The sequence below is a fragment of the Lycorma delicatula genome, chromosome 9 (genome assembly GCF_047948215.1).
Source record: "Lycorma delicatula isolate Av1 chromosome 9, ASM4794821v1, whole genome shotgun sequence".
Taxonomy (NCBI): Eukaryota; Metazoa; Arthropoda; class Insecta; order Hemiptera; family Fulgoridae; genus Lycorma; species Lycorma delicatula.
This window is the reverse complement of record NC_134463.1, coordinates 79,865,892-79,889,455: the sequence shown is the minus strand read 5'-3', so window position 1 is coordinate 79,889,455 and position 23,564 is coordinate 79,865,892. Positions and strand designations below refer to the sequence as shown.

The 23,564-nt window shown below is 29.8% G+C and overlaps 1 protein-coding gene across 1 annotated transcript in view; it reads left to right on the top strand.

Moving 5' to 3' along the window:
* Positions 1 to 21,026, top strand: part of LOC142330691 (putative inorganic phosphate cotransporter) — a 33,454-nt gene extending 12,428 nt beyond the window's left edge. Inside the window, exons 3-8 of the mRNA XM_075376138.1 lie at positions 6,919 to 7,006; positions 9,310 to 9,527; positions 13,440 to 13,592; positions 15,800 to 15,932; positions 18,518 to 18,756; positions 20,880 to 21,026. Of these exons, the coding sequence (XP_075232253.1) occupies positions 6,919 to 7,006; positions 9,310 to 9,527; positions 13,440 to 13,592; positions 15,800 to 15,932; positions 18,518 to 18,756; positions 20,880 to 21,026 (978 nt within the window). The remainder of the gene's footprint in view (positions 1 to 6,918; positions 7,007 to 9,309; positions 9,528 to 13,439; positions 13,593 to 15,799; positions 15,933 to 18,517; positions 18,757 to 20,879) is intronic.
* The last annotated feature ends 2,538 nt before the right edge of the window (positions 21,027 to 23,564 follow it).

The window sequence follows — 23,564 nt, the reverse complement described above, 5'->3', positions numbered from 1 at the left end:
TTAGGTTTGTGCTTTACTAACTTTGTTAAATGACTAATAAATGCGGAAGATTTAGTAAAAAAATAACTTAAGAGAATTTAATTCTGAAAAATTTTATATATAAATACAGCCAATAAAAAGTAAATAATAACTTTTAAAAACCTGTATTTTATTGAAACAAAACAGATGAATAATAGACAGAAAATGGTACTATTCTTTCTGTACCTAAAAAACATACTTTTTAAACATTCTTTGGTGTATCACCATTTTTACAAACGGAAGGATCATTTTTAACTAGTTCGTTTTCTGTTTAATACAAAGTAAATCATCATTGTTAATGATGAACATCGTATGTTTCAGCATATTCAGAGTAGCTCAGGCACTATTACAAGGCGAATTTCATGACCGGTTTGTCAAAAAAAATTGTGACGCATCCTACCGAAAGAAAATCTTTTATTCTCTCCGTCTGCAGAAAGTTCAAAATTTGCGGCCAACAGATTACCCCTAATGGTTAAATTTCTGTCACTGGCTTCTAGGCAACGCTGATAAGGAATATTCGATTTTATTTACTGATGAAGTCATTTTTACGAAAAACGTAGTCTTCAGTTTTAAAAATAATCATTTATGGAGCGAAGACTATCCACCTGATACAGTGGAGAATTTAGTTTCCAAAATTGATTTCACATTAATTTTTGGTGTGGCATTATTTATGACAAAAATTCTGGAACCGGTTTTTTTCATTGAGAACCTTACGGTAGAAGTAAGTCGGCAAATTATTTTGAAGAATTTACCGTTACAAACTAGATTTTCCTGCACGATGGTCCAACGCCACGTTTTTCTTTAGCAGCTAGAAATCACTTGAATGATAATTTCTTAAACTGGATTGGACGTGGTGGTCCATTCGATTGGCCACCACGATCACCTGACTAATCGCCACCAGACCTACTTCATTTGGGGCTACCGTATATGAAAACTATAGTATACCAACAAAACATTAATACTGAAGAAGAGTTAATCATTAAAATAAGAAATGCTATTGAATTTATACAAAACGATCCTGAGATGATACAGAAAGCCACCGGAAATATTTTACGTCGGGGAGAATGTTGTGTAAATAATGAAGGAGGAAATTTTGAAAAATTACTGTAGCTGAGGTTTATTATTCTTTTACCATTTATCATTTCATGTATGTTATTTTTTTCTTTTGCTATATTAAGAATAATGGTTTTATTAGGTACAGAATAATAAGATTTTATGACTAATTTTCGTCTATTTTGCTACAATAAAAAACCGATTTTTAAAAGTTTTATTTACTTTATTAGCCGTATTTATATTATTTTTCTCAGAATAAAATTCTGTTAAAGTTTTGATACTAAATCTTCTGTATTTATTAGTCACTTAACAAAGCTATTTTACTACAAACCTAAAAAAAACTTGTTTGTCAAAACCGAATTTTGTGTTACAATTCTGGGATCTGTTTTATCTTCCTGTTCACAGCACAAATTATATTAAAACCCACCAATATTACTTCTTAATTTGGTTTCCAATAATTACAGTAGGGCATCTTTTATATATATTTCATAAGAAAGCTGCCTACTGTAACGGGTACCATGATTCGACTTTCGGAAAATTTCGACATATCTTCGCGTTTCACATCCCCGACGTTCAGTTTTTGTGGATACGATAACTGCCGTAATTTTGCTTCAATCACTTTCAAATTGTTCCCTGAAAAAAACTTGACTCAAAATATCGGTAGAATTCGTTAACGGCCAAAATCGGACTATGGGGGTGGAAATAGGGTTGCTTTTTCGAAAAAAACAAAATATTGCTATAACTTTTTTATAAATTAAAATATAGAATTCGGTTTAAAGTTCTAACATTCTTTGGATAGGCCTTAAAACTGATGCATATAAATTTTTTTATATGCATTTATTTTTTTATCTCCCTTAATAGACACATTATTGAATCAGTTTAAAGTGGTAGTTAGTGCTCCAAACATTATCTAAAACTTTTGTCTGAAGAAACTTTTGATATCATCAATTATTACGGCACGGAAACACCAAAACCAAAAAAAAAAAAAAAAAAAAATAGAAAAAACAAAATATCGCTATAATTTTCCTGTTAAGTAAAATATTAAATTTGTTAAAAGTTCTTACTGTTTTTGGATAAGGGCCTAAAACTTATTTCAGTAAAGTTTTTTTGATATCACCAACCATTGGCTCAGGGAGTGGAAAAAATGGGGTTTTGAAGACAAAATAATCATACCTACCTTAATAGGCACAGTAGCGAATCGGTTTAAAGTGATCGTTGGTTCTCTAAACATTTCCTAAAACTTTCGTCTGAAACAATTTTTGATATAACCAGCTTGTCGTATGCTAAATATGTGAATCATTTGTTCGCATGCAACTATTGTCGCATTCAGTAAATTTGAAGTTTTTCTTAACTTTAAGATGCAAATTTTTTTATCCCGTCCTTAGCACCGGTGAAATCTTTTTTCAAATTTTTTTTAATTTAATTACATTAATTTATTAATAATTATATTCACTTCTGATCAGTGAACTAAAGTTTTATGTACTTTTCATTAAAAAAAAAAAGAAACAGGAAATGTCGGATTCGAACCGATATACCCTTTCCTTTGAAGAGCAAAATATTTCAATAATTAAAATATTAATTTGGCTATAACTCTGGAACCAATGAAAATACGTACCACTTACATCACTGAAATGCTCTCAACTAGGGCTTACTGCAGTTAAGAAAAACTCCAAAATTATTATACGCCGAATCTTTTGAGTTACGCAAGATACATACGCACATACGTACGTACAGATGTCACACCGAAAATAGTCAAAACTGATTCAGGGAGGGTCAATAGGAAATTTCCGTTGAAATCTGAAAACCGAAATATTTCGCGATCACAATACTTCCTTTACTTCGTACAAGGATGTAAAAATCGAGATTTATACATAACAGTTAAATATTTTAATTGGTCCCAAATAATATTTACTCGTAACTGGTTCCTGATTATTGAATTCACTGCTGTAACAATTCGATTTCGCAGATCTTGAAGAGTAGCAGGCTTAATTGGTAAATCCCCACTGGGTTGGTCTAGTGGTGAACTCGTCATCGCAGATCAGCTGATTTCGAAGTCGATATTTCTGAAGGTTCAAATCCTATAAAGCCAATTACTTTTATACGAATTGGATTGCTAGATCGTGGATACAGATGTTTTTTGATGGTTGGGTTTCAATTAATCACACATCTCAGGACGACCAAAGACTATACAAGACTACACATCATTTACATTCATACATATCATCCTCTGACGTAATACCTTACGGTGGTTCCGGAGGCTTAGCAGAAAAAAGATAATAACCCTGAAGTAAAAAGTTGCATATATATATATTTGTTGTTTATATTCTAATGTCGATATATTACAAAATAGAATTATAAATGAGTGTTCCGTACTAAATTAATAAAAGATATTATTACATTTGCTATTTAAAAATTAAATTATCTATTTAAAAATTAAATAGATTTCATTTAATAGAACGTGATAATATTAAAAATGTCTTATAAAAAAATATGAGTAATACACATGAAATGACACGCTTATAATAAATTGTAATATGTAAAACAAGTTTATATTTAATGATTATATTATAAGACAATACGAATAGGCTAGGGAGCTTTCATTTTAATATCAACGCATCAGTTTACATTTAAATACTTGAAATCAATGACAAGATATTTAATAATTAAAGGTCCGATATTTAATATAAACGAGGTTATGGTTTTGTTTTAAATGGACTTTTATTCAAAATCAGTAAAAGATCATTAAAATTTAAAACAATTTTGTTTTTATTTTTATGAAACCCCCCTCCAAATTACAAAATACTTTATTTCATTATATCTTTGGATACTCTAACGTGTTTAAGATAGATTCCATAAGTCAGCTACCTATTGTAATTGGTCCACATGATTCGAAAGTATATACTTTTGAGCTGACTGTGTTTTGGGGTCTGGGGGGATGTGAAACGAGAAGATATGTCGAAATTTTCCGGAAGTCGAATCATGGTACTCATTACAATAGGTAGCACTTTATTGTGGACACGATAACTGCCGTAATTTTGCACCAATCACTTTCAAATTGTTTCCTAAAAATAACTCGTCAGAAAATCTCGGTCGAGTTCGTTAAAATCGGACCATGGTGGTGGGGGGAGGGCTTTTTCGAAAAAACAAATATCAGACTGACGAGTCTGTAACTTCAAACCTAAATGATGCAGCAGCCATTTTTGTAATGGTATGCTCACCTATTTTTGTGGTTGTAAGGGTTTAAGGAAAAAAATCATAACTAAAAAACTATTGGTCCTGGAAGGATGAAACAAAAAGCAATTTATTCATATTTTCTCTAGGTAAAATACTGGTCCAGTAGTTTATTTACCTATCTCTCCTCTTTTTATGAGAAGATTACCAATAAAGTTAGTCGTACATGAAAAACTTAAATTTCACTTTTGGTAATTTTTTTCAAGAGGCAAGGATGGCATACACAGTTTGAATTATTTTTTTATATGTAGGTAGACGTTAGTAATTTTACCATAAATAATATTAATAGTGATATACTTACCCCTAGATTTTTTTAATTTTTAAAAACTAATTTCTTTTTTAAAATTCAAATTTTGGCTTCAAATAACTCTGATGGGGCCGGTGAAAAAAATCTCGAATTCGCACAACATGCAGTGTTTTTGTAGATATTTATAGCAAATTAAAATGTTTCTTGTGTATTGTACTAATAAAAAAGTTATATCTCTTAAAAGTTATGAAAAACCTGTTAAAAGCAATATCATTTTGACTCACTTAATAAGTGTTCCAAGGGGCTTTCTTGTCTTATTGGCATTTGAATATTTTTATACTTATTACTATAGTTGAAATAGACTTGTTTGAACAATTCAACTGCTGTGTTCATGTTATAACAGGCGTGAAGTCATTTCCATTCGTCAGGAAAATTCATGTTGCAACATGCTCATTTATGCTTGTTTGCATCATTTAGCTTTGAAGTTACAGACTGGTCAGTCTGACATTAGTCAGTGACCTGTTCATATCTTTACAGAGCGTCCCAAATTTCATCCTGTGTTTATTAAATAAGTTTTACTTAATAATATTATATTTGGAAATTTTAAAATCAGTTAAATTTTTATATTATTTTCAAGTAATTTCATATAAAACAATGGAAGAACAGTGTTCCATAGGAATTTATGTGAATGAAGAGTGTCGTAAAACAGTGTATGGTGGTAACAGTGCCAAAAGAACTCATTAAAATTTGTGAATTTAGTGATGAAAACCAACAACTTATTTTTTTACGTGTTAATTCAGATGTTACTAGTGTTTGTAAATACCATGAAAAAAAGGTTTTGTCAAAATTCAGTCACCTGTATGGACCCTTTGAGAACTCATAAAAAAACAGTTAACAAAAACTTGATAACATTAGATTAAGCTCTTAAAGAGAGCACATTTTCCAAATTTAAATTTAGTTCCTGGAAAGTCACTTTTAGTAAATTTTTGAAACAGTTAACTTTTGAAAAAGTATTTTTTCTTAGCAGAACAAAGAATTATATGAATGCGAAGACCAAGACCCAATACATTGCCCCACATCGCAATACTTAATAATTGAATACTTCTTGTAACATTTTGGGTGTATTCCATCAAAATTTAAAAAAATTAAGCATAGATCAAAAGATATCAGCTTTAAAATTTAAAATAATTAATGTATCTGAAAAAGAATTAAAGAAATAATAATTAATTGAAGAATAATTAAAATTTTGCTACAATTTATTTTTTCTTTGATAGTGTTTACAAAAATAAACCAATATAAAAAAAACAAATTCTTGAAAAAAAGATGTAGGCTATTCATTGAAATCTCAGTTTGGGTAAGTTTTACAAGCATTTTTGAATTAAAATTGAATTAGGTTACCAGTATTGGTTAAGTTATCATTAAATTAAAACCTATCATTAATAATTAAAAAAAAAACTATTTTATAAACACTGAAAGATCAACTTCAACTACATAGAGGCTAAATATAACAAATATATGAAAAATGTAAAGTGCAATGCAGTCAAGAAACTACCTTGGAGCAGTTATTTAGTGAGTCAAAATGGTTTTTGACAGATTTTTCATGATTTTTGAGAGAGAGGTTATAATTTTTTTATTAGTACAATATACAAGAAACTTTTTTTTTCCATAGTCACAAAAACACAGTAAGTAGAGTGCAAATTTGAGATAATCACCAACCCCATCAGAGTTATTTGAAACCAAATTTGAATTTTTTAAAAAGATTTTTCAAAAATTCATAAAACTTTAGGGGTAAGTATACCATAAATATTATTTATGGTAAAATTACTAACATATATATACATATAAAAAAATAATTCAAACTGTGTATACCATCCCTGACTTGAAAAAAATTACCAAAAGTGAAATTTCATAGTTTTTCATGTTGTAATTTTCTCGTAGAAAGAAGAGAGATAGGTAAACAAACCACTCAAACAGTCTTTTAGCTAGAGAAAATATGAATAAATTGCTTTTTGTTTCATCCTTTTTTAGTTATGATTTTTTCCTTAAACCCTTACAATCACAAAAATAAGTGCGCGCACAGTAACAAAAATGGTCACCACAGGTAAACTGCTTAAATAAAAAAAAAATTGTTTTAAGCTTCTGAAACATGTACGAAACAAGTGGGTAAGTTTCAAATTTTTTGGAATTTGTCAAGCAACCAGCTTATATTTTTTTGGGACACTTAAAGCACTTTAACTAAACAATTAATTGGGTACATTATATTTATCTATGGAGAAGTGCATATAAAATGTCATTAAATGTTATTGTAAAATATTTAAATATGATATAATTAAAATAATTTAATTTTTTACAGTTTTTTCTTTTTTTAGGGTGTAATGTTTCCTGCAGTGAATGTGTTACTAGCTCGTTGGATTCCATTGAATGAGAGAGCCAGAATGGGAGCACTGGTATTTGCAGGTAAATTTTTAAACATGTTCAGGAGAAGTGTATTCTTGTTACCTATAAAAAAATTAAAAAAATAGTACAACACTGGTTTAAAAACCTGAACGCATAAATTTTTTTTTGTCCTGGATAAAATGGTAAACTCGATCCATTTTACTAAAACGGTGGTGGTCTGGAATATCTCAAGGAATAGCAATCTGGAACTTGAAGGGTAGAGGCAAGGTGAAAAACCAGTGGCAAAAGTAGTCAGTGAACCAGTTCCTAAATATCATCAAATTTTAAGAATGTTAGTAAATTTGCAGTAAACTGTACAGTTGTTGGTACTTTTTAGTTGTTGTTAATGACCACAGCGATTTAAAGTAGTTGCGAATTGTTTACTTAATAGATACTTGATTTTAATTGATTACCAATCCAGTGTTATCTTTTTATAAGTTACTTTTATTTTTCATATTAAATTATACCTTTTTTAATGGCTTGTCATAGATTCATCAAAACCAACTCAAAGGGACTTTACAGTTTGTTTTAACGTTATGTTAATAAATTGAATATTGCTGCTGAATAAGTATTTTTGAAGTTGTTAATACTACTACAAATTTTACACTATTATATCATTCTACACATTTACACTTATCATTCTAGTAACCTTCAATGGTAAGCAGTTTTTGTTCTTAGAATATTTTATTCACTCGCGTTTTTTCTATAAATATTGATCAGATAGCACTAACCACCACTAATAAATTTTATTAACTTTTTTTTGGTTTAGTATTAATTAGTTGACTGATTTGTTAATTATAATTAAACTTACGTTACTGTTTAAATTAATCTTACATTAAATATATTTTTTCACTTATTGATTCCAGAGTTTATACGAGGTTTGTTAAAAAATAACCGAACTTTTATAATTACGCGCCAACGAAGATGTTTAGTGACGTGCGGCTGACAGCATTGTATTCCGCATAACCTCCTCTGTAACCACATGTTCTTGGATTATTGATATCCCGTTTTAATGTAATTGTTACTTGAGTGCAACCTGTTTTTAAGTGTTAGCGATTTTTTGTTTAAACTTTTGTATCGAGATGCCAACCCTTTCTGCAAGTTCTCTGTCAGTCAATCGGCGATTTCCACGAACCAGATGGTTGATTTTCTGAACGTTTGTCTCATCAGTTGAAGTCGAAGACCTTCTTGCTAAAAAGTCATCTTCAATTGACTGACGACCACTTTTAAATCGTGAAAACCATTCGCAGCATTGCGTACGACCCAGATTGCGTAAGTTTGTTTCAAAACTTGAAAAGTTTCTGTGAAAGTTATCCCCAGTTTCCACGCAAAATTTTACGTTGTATCGTAGCTGCCGGTAAACGTACATTACAAAAATCTTTACTAATACTTAAACACGTTGTACTCAAATAACAACCCGAAAACTAAACGAGATATCAACAATCTAAGAACATTTGATTGCAGAGGAGGTTATGCGAAACAGATTGCTGCCAACCGCACTTCACTAAACAATCTCCGTTGGCGCGTAATTAAAAAAGTTCGGTTATTCTTTGAACAGACCTCGAATTTAAAATAGTAATATTTTGAGGAAAAAATAAAGCATAAATTTCTGGAGGGAAATAATGTTAAAAGTTATCACTTTATTATGTAATTAGTTTATTATTTAATCTGATGTTGGTATTCCTTGAAAGAGTATTATATAAGAAGTATCCTTTCTCTAAATGTCCATCTGTATCATTAGAATGTAATAATAGTATGCAGGTGTTGGGAAAATTTAGAAATGTTTTATCATTACAAAACTAAGGGTGACTAAATTGTAGAAACCAATGCAGATGTGTTCAGCTGCAAAAGTGATATTTTACAGAATGATTTATATTTCTGTCCAGTATCTTTGATAACTATAATATTTTCATGTAAAAAATTTAATGAGAAAAATTGTTGTACAATGTAGGCACAGAAATTAGCTCTCCTCTGTTCTTACTTGAAAGAAGAAGAAACCTAGCTCTGATTCATAGAAAGTTGAAATTTGATTATAGTAATTTTCATCCCAAATGCTATAGTGGTAGTTGAGCTTGCCCAATTTCCAGTTGATTATTCCTGAATTGGTTGCTAAAAATTAATTAATGCAATATCTCATGGAAAATTATAATAAAGATATTTGTATAAATTTGCACTTTACCTCTATTTGAAAATGTGTCCTGAAATATTTCAGAACAGCTGTCTAGCATTAATAAAAGTTGTTACGTAACTAACAAGTTTTTTCTCATATTTAATTAATGTATTATTCATTAAAAAAATTACAGAAATGTTTTTTGTTTTTCCAGGTACACAGATTGGTAATGTGTTATGCAATTCTATAAGTGGTCTAATTCTTAAATTCTTAGGTTGGCCATCAGTTTTCATAATTTTTGGTACAGTGGGTGTTGTGTGGTATATAATATGGTTTCTTTTGTGCTACAATGAACCAGATTCTCATCCATTCATTTCTGATGAAGAAAAAGAATTTCTTCATCAGGCTCTTGAAGGTGTATCTGCTAGAAAGGTTTGCTTATTTGCTTTCAATACCATTAACTTTTTAATTTTTTTTTGTATTTTGTGCACTTCAATTTTATTGTAAAAATTAAATACAGCTATTTTGAATTTTAATGCTACAAGACTATTATTTACTTACGAATATTTAGAGCACCGCAATTATCTTTTATTGTTAAAGGGCTTTAATTTGTTAAGGACATCTTACAGAATGTAAACATTAATATCATGTAGGAATGGATACTAAGATATCAAGGTTAATACTGTAAGATATGACACTTTTAAGGTATCAAGGTAAGTAATGATACTAAGGTATCATTACCAAGGCCAAATGGGATTAATTACTATGAAGTTATCACCATGAGCATGATCTATATATCTGTGAAGAGGCTTATCAGAGTATTGTTAGTACTAATCACCACTGATATGGTGTAGTTATTCTACTAAATTTTAACTTTTCTAGATCGTTAGAAAGGCTTCTTTGGTGTGTACTGAGATCAGTGTTTTTAGCAATAAATAACAAAATGAGACAATAACAATAAAATAAAATTATGAAAATGATTATTCATTTTCCTTTATGATCTGATTATTGTGTCACATTTGAAACACATTTTAACAGATGTTATGATGTTAAAAAAGAAAAAAAAGCTTAAGCAAGAAAGCATGTATTCTTAGCAAGCAATCCTGCGTTTCCAGTTTATTTAAAAACAAAAAAATTTATAGGATTTAATTACAATATATATTTAATTTAATTTTGAAATGAAACGACTAGCACTAGATAGGGAATCTTGGAGAGCTGCATCAAACCAGTCAAATGTTCTTAGCGTCTAGTAAAGATACTAATAATCTCAAATTTTTTTTTCTGGAAGCTCAATATTCTGAGAATTTAAAAACACCAAAGATTAATGCATTATTTAAATCAAGTGATACTCAGATTCTTGAAATAATATGCCCATTACTAGCCTTTGCTCATTCTCATACTTCTTCGAATTCTTAATGAACAATATGTAAGTTAAATTATTTGAAACATATTTTTTATGCAAGTCCCAATTTAGCTTCTCTAAAAGGAAGAGAACACTGTCAGTTCTTGATATATATACACTACAAATAATGAAAGTAGTAGATTCAGATAAGTTTTATGCATATTTATTCCTAAATGTTTCAAAAGTCTTCAGTAACAAAATGATCCATACTGTATTTAGTTACAATAAACTTAATTAGACAAGTTAAAGAACAACCTACTGAACTGGTCTAGTTGTGAACTTATCATAAATTAGCTGATTTCGAAGTCAAGAGTTTTAAGGTTGAAATCCTAGTAAAGGCTTTGATTTTAATATGGATTTGATTATGGGTTTCAATTAACCACACATATCAGGAATGATCGACCTGAGGCTGTGTACAAGACTATACTTCATTTATATTCATACATATCATTCTCTGAAGTAATACCTTACGGTGGTTCTGGAGGTTAAACAGAAAAAGAGAGAGAGATAAGTTAAAGAAAACTGGTTTCAGAGGTTTAGTAATTAACTACTGATTCCAGTTGTATTTAAAGGACAGAATCCAAATTGTGGAAATGATTGATATTGTTAGATTGAACAAAACCACAGTAAAGTACTAAACTATTCCAACAATAAAGATTATGGTATAATCTTTACACCATAAAGAAATGCCTCAAAGGACTTCTTTTGTTCCTTCTTATTTTGTTATCAAATACCCTGGGTCAGGCACTGGATCATACACTATCATCTTTGTTTTTTACTGCACTTTCTTTTCTTTTCTACTACCTCTGCATTTCTACTTAGAATATTCTTCTTAAAGTTAAGTTGGATATTTAACCACCTTTTCTATTGTCCAACACTTTCATTTTACCTCAAAATTCAACATTTTAAATACTATTCTTCCTTCCCTCATTTTCTTAAGATATCCAGGTCAGTGTAAGGAATTTTGCTCATCCTGCCTTGTCCAACATAGTTTCTATTATTCTATTGTAAATAATGCACTCTTGAAAATTTTAGATAAATGGGAATATTAACTGCATTACATGAGGAATAAAAATAATCTATGATTAGAATAAAAGTTAAGATTAGTTCATTATAGAGGGATCTGATTTTATAACAACTTAAAAAAGAAAAGTGAAGTGAAATTGAAAGTGAAGTGACTGTGCAAGGACAGAAAGTAAAAATGTATTCTTTAGGTAAGTTTAAGTAGATATGTAATATATAAAAGTAAGACTGTTAAAATTAATTTATGATATTTGTCCGCTTGGCAGAAATATTTAAAAGAAGTACTGTGTAACATTTCTTTAGTAGGAAAGAAATTCAATTTCATAACAGATAAGACTAAAATTAAGGTAATAAAATACGATAGAAAGGAGAATAATGAACATAATAGCGTTAGAGAAACCAAATTTTGCAACTTCAAGAAGTGAAAATGTTTGAAAATAAACTACAAAGAATTGGAGAAGTAAGGATAACATAAAAATCAAACTGTTTGAAACAAGATGTTCCATACAAAAAAGTAGTCTACCACTATCGGTTATAAGAACTGAAAAGATATTGTCAAAAGTATTTGTTTTTAGTGAGTTTATGTAACAATTTTAGTAGCATTTATTACAATTTTAGTAACAAATCATGGTCAATAATAAAAACTGAAAGAAAATTAATTTGAATCTTTGAAATGCAGTGTAGGAATACGACGTTAAAAATTATATGGATCAATAAAATTTGAATTTAAGAGGTTGAAGGATAAATAGAAAGAACAGAAATTTCTGGTAGAACTCTATAATGAGACAAACTAGATATAATAATAAAGACGATGTGTATAGTACAGTAAAGAGATTGCAAATGAGTAAAAACTGTAGGATAAGACAAAGATTGCAAAATAAATAATAGATAATTAAGGTTGTAAGATGTAATAAATAAATTAAGGTTATATGATTAGTAGGAAACTGAAAGGAATAGAGAATGTCATTAAATCAGTCAACTGACTGATTTAAAAGTAAAAACTAAAGTTTTTTAAAGGCAAACTGTCTCAAAAAGTAATCATCATGTAATAAAAGTATTATATCATTGAGGTATTTAATATGAGATTCTTTATTACTTTTGTTAGTGTAACAATAACAGAAAAAAGAGTATATATTCACAATGGGGAATTATTATTTCATAAAATAGTACAATATCTGTGTACTTGATACATTTTTATGCAGAGTTTAGACTTTGTATTTAACATTGCCAAATAAATGTAAAACTAAAGAAAATAAAGATTTGATGTTGCTTCCACCTATATGTTTGTATAAAAAAATTACTAAGTTACTCAGGCTATATAATGTGTTAAGAGTAACATGTTATGGATAATATTAACATTTGTTATTTTTATAGTAAAATTCCATAATTGAAACAGATTATAAATATTACATTTTAAAAGTAACATAAAGGAAGTATACGCAATTAAACAGTAGCCAGCCTCCGTGGTCTGAGTGGTAGCATCTCAGCCTTACATCTGGAGGTCCCAGGTTTGAATCCTGGTCAGGCATGGCATTTTCACACGCTACAAAAATTATTTCATCCTCTGAAGTAACACCTAACCATGGTCTTGGAAGTTAAAAAAATTTAAATAAACAGTGTATAAAAACAGATAGTCACAGACATAAAAATGCCTAGTAATTTAAAATTTACTTTTAATTTTTTTTTATTTAAAGCTTTCCATCAAGAAATTTGACTATAAGGATGTTTTTAGCTGAGAAAATTTATTGCCCTAAACTGAAGCTCATTGTTTTGCGGTTTGTACTTGAATCCAAATCTGGTGACTGAAAATTTTTATTTTTAAAGAAACACAATTTTAACAATCTTTATTTAAATAATTTGTCTTTGCTTAATAATTCATTTATTATTATAATTTTATCGATTTATATTAATTTTTTTAGGATATACCACGATTACCATTACTTAGTATATTGACATCTCTTCCTGTTTGGGCTTTAATGATTTGCCAATTTGGACATAATTGGGGTCTATTTACAATGCAGAATGATCTTCCAAAATATATGAGCAGCATGTTAAAATACAGTGCTGCAAAGGTATGAATTCATTCTTATTTATTAAAACTATTTAATTTAATCTACAACCATTTGTTAATGAAATCTATTCCTTTTCTGTTCCTCTAAACTGTTTAACATGCTACCTAATGTTATAACCTCACCAACATCAACCTAAACATCTAAAAGAACTTAAAAATTGGTTATTTTTGTTAGATGTTGAAGTATTTTTCTTCAAGCTAATGTGTTTTCGTGTTTTCTTTGGTTTTCTATTTTTGCATGATGTAATGCAAAGATGTGGTTTAAAGGAGTATTGTAAAGTACCATTTTTATTTTATTATTTAAATTTTTAAGGTTGTAATTCAGGAAAGAGTCAATTAAGTTTGTTTTAAACTGTAACTATGTTATTCTGTTTTGGTACTTTTGGCACATTTCATCTACTTTTACTAATTTTTATATACTGTGATCTTTCATGTTATATGAATTATGTGTTAGCACCTACGCATAATCTTCACATTTTCTAATGATCCCCCAATTCAGTATTTTAATCAAGTATCTATTCAAAATTCTATCTTCAAGCTTTTAATTTCTGATTTCTTTGTTTTTATAATATAATGTACTAATATTTTTAAAGTAACTCTTTTATTATACAGTTATTTTGTTTTTATGTTTAAGTATCCATATTTATTATGTTTTAGTTTGTATTTGTAGAAACTAATAAATTGAATAGAATTGAACTGTTGAAATTACAATGGTGTAACATTTTTTTCCCATAGTGTTCCCATCTCTTATAAAATATCTAACTGAAGTCAGTTGCATTTCACATTTTATTTAAAGTCTAATTTTTACAAATAAATCTGTTATTTTTTTTTACCACTTCACCAATGTCCACTGCCTTTCATCTAGAAGGTTCTAGGTTCAAATGCCAATCCCAGTTCGGACTGGCAATTCTCACACGTTACAAAATTCATCTCTCTTCTGTAGCTAAAATGAGTGCTGTTTTAGCTTAGGGTCATTAAAGAAAGAAATAATAATTTTGTCTAGATCCTCTTAACTGTCTTATAAATGAGGTAGGAAGTCGAGAAAAATTCATCTTGTTAAGCAAAGTAAAGAAAGGCAGAGTGTGTTTGAATATAATTCATTATAATAGGTGTAGCAAAGACCACATACACATGGAAACCATTAAAATTTACTGCACAAAGTTATGGTGTTGGAGAGCATAACAATATTGTTTTACGTTGTTCAACGTAAGTAAAATGAGGCTGATAATTATACTAAAAAAATTTGTTTTTTTGTTACAGTAGTGATTTATGCTCAATTTTAGTTTCTTTTGAGGCCTTATGATGATGCTTTTGTTTCAATTCATATGTCTGTTTTTTTCAACAGATATTACAGCTGAACAGTTTAATCAAGAAATTTTTACTTTGAAATGGAATAATAACTATTTATACATCCACATGGATTATATTGGAATTTCAAAAGTTTTCTAGTTTCAAAAAATCATTGCCAACAATTTTTTCAAAACTAATTTCTTGAAAAATTTTGAGACTCGTGTTAAATGAAAATCTATATATTACATATAATCTGGTAAGATTAAATGGAAAACGTAAAAGTTCTAATGAGAAGATTGGCATCATTTGCCAATCTAAGGCAATCATTTGGTTTATAAGCACAGAATATGTTGTAGATGGGACACAATAAGGATGAATAAAAACAGGACACTAGCCAGGAAGTTTACAGAGTGGAAAAATTGTGGGGAAAAGCATAATCAAGAAGAAGGGAAGAGGATCCTACAGGAAACTAGTAGGTTGTAGATCAGAAGAATATATATAAGAAAATATTACATAGTTACATGAAATGTCCAGCATTGTGACCATAAAAAAACCTAAAAAATTTTGTTTTTCCTATATTTTTAATTGTTAACCCAAAACTCAAACTCATGCTATCCACTAATCCTTTACAATACATTATAACAGTGATTTCTAATTAGAAAATAAAAATCTTGATTCTCTGTTTTGAGTGGTGTATGTATAGTTTCCTGGATAAAATTATATTTTTGTTTTTAGGAAAGAAATCAATAAAGTTTTTAACCTAATTTTAGTTATAGTTTGTCCAATAATATGAAAAAAGAATAAAAAATGATATAAGATTTATTAGAAACCTTCATTTTTAATCTTTCATAAATGATGATTTTATTTTCATAAATTTAATATTAAATTTAGAAATAATATATTTTTTTCAATTTACAGAATGGTTTCCTATCTTCTTTGCCATTTTTAGCTATGTGGATAACGGCTATTGTGAGTGGATGGATAAGCGATTTTCTCACTTCGAGAGAGATATTATCTGTTGTAGTTGTCAGAAAACTACTAACACTTATTTGTAAGTAAACATTTCTATATGAAAAAATTATATTCAGTCCATTTTTTATTAGTAGTTTATTATTTACTAGGGTTGTCTGAAAAGTTTTGAACCTAACATAGAAAGACGTATTTTTTCTGTCAAATACAGTTTTACATTTCAACAAAGTCTCCTTTTAAGTCGACAAACTTTTGCCAGGGATGCTCTAACCTCTTTAACCCTTCCAAATAGTAGCTAGCGTATTTCTCCACAAAATAGGCGTTTACATATGCGATAACCTCGTCCGATGAAAATCTCTTTCCTTCAAGCAAAATTTTAAAGATAGGAAACAAGAATAAGACGCTTGGGGGCGGGGAGTCCAGATCTGGTGAATGGTCAACCAATTCAAAGTGCAATTCGTGAATTTTAGCCATGGCGACCGTCACCCACCGGGTCGGTCTAGTGGTTAACGCGTCTTCCCAAATCAGCTGATTTGGAAGTCGAGAGTTACACCGTTCAAGTCCTAGTAAAGCCAGTTATTTTTACATGGATTTGAATACTAGATCGTGGATACTGGTGTTCTTTGGTGGTTGGGTTTCAATTAACCACACATCTCAGGAATGGTTGAACTGAGAATGTACAAGACTACACTTCATCTACACTCATACATATCATCCTCATTCATCCTCTGAAGAATTATCTAAACGGTAGTTACCGGAGGCTAAACAGGAAAAAAAGAAAGAAAAAAAAAGAAAGCCATGGCGACCGTCTAAGTGTGAACCGGCGCATTTGTCCTGATGGAAAAGCACTTTCTTCTACAAAGTCGTTTGTTGCACTTTCTGCTTTCAACTTGTCAAGTAATGATGCGTAATACTGTTCCGTTATTGTTTTACCTTTTTGAAGATAATCGATAAACAAAATTCCGTTACGATCCCAAAGTCGCCATCATCTTCCTGGCCGATGGAACCGTCTTCGGCTTTTCCGGAGCAGCTTCAACCTTTGCAAATTCCCCTGTTTTGACTGTTGTTTTTTCTCAGGAGTGTAGTGGTGGATCCACGTTTCATCTACAGTTATGAATCGAGACAAAAAATCGACTCGTTTTGCCTAAACTATTCCAGCAGGGCCTTGGAAATGTTCGAATGCCTTTTTGGTCCAAAGTGAGCAAACGCGCGGGTAGCTTACGAATATCCAATTCTTCGGTTAATATATAACAAACACGTTCTTTCAATATGTCATAGCCTCTGCTATCACTCTAACCTTAACTCATCGTTCGTGCAGTACCGTATCGGTGGTGATTGCAGTTTTTGGCCGTCCAGAACGCTCATCATCAACCAAGCTGATATGACCTTTTTAAATTCAGCTGCCCATTTTTTTCATGGTGAAAAATGATCAGACAGAGCCCCCGTAAACAGCGTCCAACTTTGTTTTAATTTGCATAGGCGTACTGCCTTTTAAATACAAGCATTTAATTACGGCACGATATTCGATTTTTTATTTTTCACAAAAACACTCACAATGAATTACTCAAACGATTATCGAACAACTGAGCGTCTAAAATGGCTGAAATTTTAGTGAGTACCTTTCAACGCATGTGCCGAATACATTCTCTAATTTTTGTTGACGAGTGCTGCCATCTTCATGTTAAGGCTCAAAACTTTTCTGACAACCCTTGTATTAAGATCAATACTTTTTTAACGTACAAAAAAACAAATACTTATTTTGGAGTATTATTTATTATGGTAATAATAAAGTTGATGGTAATAATTTTAAAATAAAAAATAAAACAAGAATAATTTTTTTTTAATTTAAGAATAAATTTATAAAGTAAGGTACTGAAAATAAATGTTTATTCAGTCAACTTGAGTGGAGGGAGAGGGTAAGGGAGAGGGTGAGGGAGAGGGAGAGGGAGTGGGAGAGGGAGAGGGAGAGGGAGAGGGGGAGGGAGAGGGATCTTTATCTTTCAAGAAATTTGTCCTATTCCTAAACTTAATGGAATCAGTAAATCAACGTAATATTCAACTAATACTGCTTACAATGATACAGCAAAGAAACTTATATAACATAAATTTCTGAATAAAAATGTTATCTATAAAAATATTTGGAAAATAATCCAGGGAACAAGAAGCCTTAAATGTAAATTTAAAAAAAATAGTCAATTTAACGTAATTAAGTTTAAAGATTGTAAGAGTGATACTATCAGGGTGATCGTAATAAAAGGGTTGTTTTATTTTTGTGTAAAGATTTGAACTTATGATTATTGTATTTTTTTTTTGTTATATTGTTTTCAAGAATCGTTGGCTATCATAGATGCTGTTACTACAGAGGTTCACAAACAATATGACTGCCTATCATCAAATTAGAGATAAACCTTTGAATTACAGTACTCTACACTGTAGAAATATTAAAATAAATAATCTACTAAAACATTAAATTGATGATTACAAAAATAATTTTTTGAGTTAAGTAATCAGTTTTATAATTTAATTTGTACAATACTTACGTTAAATAGTGTAAATTTATTTTAGCATTTTTTTATTTTACTAGTTGTTTTAATACAAATTTGATAGAGATTAATTATGGTTAAATATTTAAGAATAACTTATTTTTTATTCTGTTTTCTTTATTAGCACAAGTTGGTCCTGGTTTTGGTTGTTTATTTGCTGTTTATGCTGGATGTCATCGCATTTTGGTTGTAGCACTATTCACTATTGGTATGGGTTTAATGGGACCATTTTATCCATCCATGAGAGTAAATGCGCTTGATTTAGCACCAAATTATGCAGGATTTCTTATGGCACTTGTGAGTGGATTTGGATCATTTGCTGGTGCTTTATGTAGTCAGACAATCGGTTGGCTTGTTAAAGAAGTAAGAGTTACATTAAATAGAGTTATACATGTTTTTTTAATTTAAGTTTTAATCAATTTATTTTTATAATCTTAAGTTTTATGAGATTTAAAGATCTAGTATGATATCATCTAGTATATTAAAAGACCCCTCTTTATTGGTGTTAAGAAAGGTCACAACATGTAATGTTGTGAGTCTTATATGTTGCGTTGGTTCAATAAAGCCATGAAAAGCAGTGTTTTATTACTTTTAAAAAGTTAGCCAGGTGTAAAATATTAGTGAAAGTTTTTTTTTGTAAGTGTAAAAGTAATAAAAATTATACTAATTATTTATAATGGTAATAGTATAACCTTTTTATATTAGTATAATTTTGTATAACACACTAATTAGGGGTAACTGTATGTACATTTTACAGATTGTTAAATTACTGTGTAATTGGCAATAAATTGGGAAAAATTCAACATGCTCTAGAGAACACTGTTAGTAATTTTTTTATTAAAATACAAAATATAGAAACATTTGCAGAATAATAGATAATATTTTTTTACTGTTTTACTGTTAAATTTTCAGTTAAAAATATTTTTCTGGTGTTTCTGTTAAGGTATTAAGTTTTTTGTTCTTTATTGTTTCTTAGCAATCATCAGTTATATTATACAGTTGTTTACAAATCAGTCAAATTGAAAGAAATTGTTTGTAACCTTAGAAATATTGTGTGGTTAAAGGAAGAGATAAAGTTCTAAAAAGAACTGATTTCTTTTGTAATATCACTGTAGCAAAAAATTAATTAATTATGTATTGTTAATGAAATTAATTTATTAATGATAAATAATAAATTATGATTAATTATAATAGTCATTTAATGTAAAGATTAATTTATTAATAAATAATTCTGTATTGGAAGTAATGAAGTAAGACTGTACATCTTGAGTTCTGAGCTATCACTGGTTTGACTGGAATGTGAACTGCAGCTGAAACAGTTGAGATTGATTAATTTGGGAAGGAGTAGATATATAACAATTTAGGAAAGGCATTTATTTTATAACTTTGAACAGGAAAGAGTCAACCTTCATCAATTCAATACACTTTTAGAAATACAATACAACTCTAGAAATAATCATATTTTTAGAGAGGAGCAGTTATAGGGTCTACTGTTTACGGTATAGATATAAATTTGGTCTATTTTCTTTTGAGAAGCAATAATCAACTGTTAGACTCATCAGTTTATCCATCAGTGATCAAGTGTAAGATAAACATTGCTTGGTTTCAGTATTACTACACAACCAAGTCATACAGACCCTTAATTTAGAAGAAGGATTAACTGTTAGTCACTCTTTAAATTAGAAGAGTTTTTATTCTTTAATATCTTTTCTGAGAGAGTTGTATTAAATGAATTAATGCAATACTCACAGAAATTTTCTGCTGTATTTATAATTTGGTGTTTCAGAAAAGTGTAGAAGTCCTGACTATTATCCAGTAGCCTGATTAATAACTTTAGGGCCCCTAAGAGGTATAGTTAGTTATTAGACTAAATGTATCCAAAAGATATGAAACAAAGCCCTGTAGATTGCTCCACTGGTACCCATCAAGCACAAGCTATTCAGGTCCTGAATAGCTTTTAAAAACGGAACTAGCAGGCCACAGTAACTAAAAGACTATCTTATGAGAAACAACAGTTCATGATATGATACATTCACCCATACCATCCATCCATTTGAGTGATAAAACATCACATGTTGAACTGAATAGATTAAATAAATATATATTCGAATAAAAATTATTTTCTTCTCCAATGAAGAAATGTTCTCAAACTGTAACTACTGATTATAACTACAAAAAAAATCTTGCCCATTCCCAGAATTATATACATACAGAAATATGCAACTAAACTATAAAACATCACAACTCTAGATCAGTTGTATCAACTGTTCTAAGCACCTTTGGCTGGATAGGCTCACAAATTAATGAAGGTTATTATATATAACCTAGGCTATAAAGGATATATAAAAAATAAATGTTATTGATATATATATATTAAATTTGTGTGAGTGTGTGTGTGTGCATGTGTGTGTATAAAAATCACTTTCTGAATCCTTAAGATTGTGAATATTTTATTTTTTTCTATCTGTTAAATTTGTTTATTACAGAACACATTCAGAGAATGGGAGCTCATATTTTGGATATCAAATCTTTGGATTAGTTTTTCAGGAATATTTTATGTTTTATTTGGACAAGCAAAATTGCAAAAGTGGAACAATCCAAATGAAGCACAACCACCACCACCACCACAATGAGAGAGAGAGAATGCTAAATATTTTTATTACTATCAATGAAACATTAACAGCTGCCAAACATATTCAATAATTGAATAAAAAAACTAAAAAAAAAAACTATAAAAGTGCTAATAAATCAGATTAAATTCTACATTTCACTTTCTTTTAATACATGTTTCTTTCTTTTTCCCTGGGTCAGGCTAATAATAGTTTTTTGGTAAATGTTGATCAGTAAACAGCAGGAAGAACTAATAAGATAAGCATGAAAGGAGTATAAATTTTGTTACATGTTTTCATTCAGCAAATTATCTCAAATCAATGTCATAAAACACCTTATATTTGTAATAAATGCTATAGTTTTAAGATACAAAATGTATATTTAAAATTCTTATGAACATAACTTGTTTGTAAATTTGTAAATATTTTCTAACAGGGCAATTTGATGGCATATCATTAGGAGAGAAATATAAAGTTGGATAAAAAAAATTTTAAATTAATGTAAACTGTAACTATTTACATATATAAAACGTGTGTGTGATGAACAAAAGAAAAAAATAATTTCTTAATATTCCTTAGATCAGTGTTTCTCAACCTGTGGGGCGCGTTACCACTAGGGACTAGGGAAGCGTGCACTAAATGGGGGGGCGCGCATGCATATAAAAAAGAAAATATTAACATTGACATAATAAGTAATAAAATACTTATTTACACTGAGATAATACACTACTTATAAATAGGATTGTATCAGTACTATACAATGTATTTAATAATAAGTTATCAATACTAAATTAAAAACAAATTAAATACTTATTAGTGACTCCCTTGGGCCTGCCTTGCAGAGCAAAGTTTTCGAAGGAAGATTTAATATTAGAAAGAGACTCTCTTGAGTTCTTTTTCTATATTTAGCTGAGATTTATATTTTTTCTTCAAAATAGCCACCGTAGAAAATCCGGTTTTGCAAAGGTAGATGTTGAACATGGTAATAGTATACAAAATGCTTTTAGGTGCAGAAAACTCATCATCCACTCCTACCCAAAATTCAAACAGTGATTGATTACTAAGTTGTCTTTTGATTTCTCATCTATCCAAGAAATCTATGAAGATTTCTTCTTCAATAGTTGAGAGCCCTTCGGGAGTATTTTGAAGTAACTTGCTACCAATTTGTCATCAGCAAGAAAATACTTTTAAAATTCTTTGCCAGCATGGCTAAATAATTTTCAATGTTTACAGAAACAACTTTTTCATGTATTGTTCTTTAGCCTTGTAAGTTGTAACACATTCATCCACATTTGCAAACATTTTTAGGTGTTTTGCTTTAAATTTCTGCTCCACAATTTCAATTTTTTGTAAAAAGCCTTAACTTTATCACTCTTATCCAATATTCTCAAATATATCGTTCAATTCATTCACAAGCAAACCATCTCGAAACTTCTCAGCTTCCGGTTCGTTTTCTTCTTCTAGAAAAATGGCGATTTCATCTCTTAATTCATAAACACGTTGCAAATATTTCCAATGTGTAACCATCTTGCCTCGCAATAAATAGTAATGCTTAAATATCCACTCTTCATTCTTTTTCCTGTTTAGCCTCCGGGAATTATCGTTCAGGTCAAACATCAGAGGATGATATGTACGAATGTAAATGAAGTGTAATCTTATACAGCCTCAGTTCGACCATTACTGAGATGTGTGGTTAATTTAAGCCCAACCACCAAAGAACATTGGTATTCACGATCTAGTATTCAAATCCGTACAAAAGTAGTTACTTTTGTTGAACGCTTGAACTCTCGACTTCCAGATCAGCTGATTTGGGAAGACGCGTTCACCACAGACCAATCCGGTGGGTTAACGTTCTTTATGTACTGCACCTATAAAACAACACGCATTTCTGGCGAGAGTACGGTGGTGTCTTATACGCTCTGATCTGTAAAGTTTTATTTTTATATTTTCGATTATTTATGATTCAGTTTGGTTTCCTCGTTCATTAGGGTTTCGTTGTTTGTGTTCTTTTGAGTTGTGTTGTTTCTGGTTATTTTTATTTGTGGCTATCCAGATTACTTGATTGTGGGTGGTAGTTACTAGTTAAATATTTTAGGTTTTTTCGAGGTTTTGTTGTTTGTTCTTGTGTTTTAAGTGATTACTCGTTGTATTTATATTTTGTGTTAGTTGTGGTTTATTAATATCGTTTTCGTTAGTTACAGCCTAACAACAGTAGCCATCTTTGTTCATCTGGTTGGTTCATTTATTTTGTTTTAATTGGTTGTTTTGTTTATAGTAGTTTTCTGTTTATTTAATGTTTGGTCATTTAGATTGTTAGTGTTTTATTTGTTATCTTAGCATGAGTAGTGAACACAATAGGAAGCGTAAAGAATGGTGCGCGAGGTGCGTCAGAAGGAGAGAAAAGCTAAAGAAAGAGAGGCTAAGGAGAAAGGAGATAAGGTAGTTCAGGGCTCGAAGGGTTCGAATTTTGATTCGGAAGCGGAGTTAATGAGGAGTTGTTTGGTTCTAGTCTACCAAGCAGATCTTTCCGTCGACGGTGGCAGAGGCAGGGGCACTGAAGGA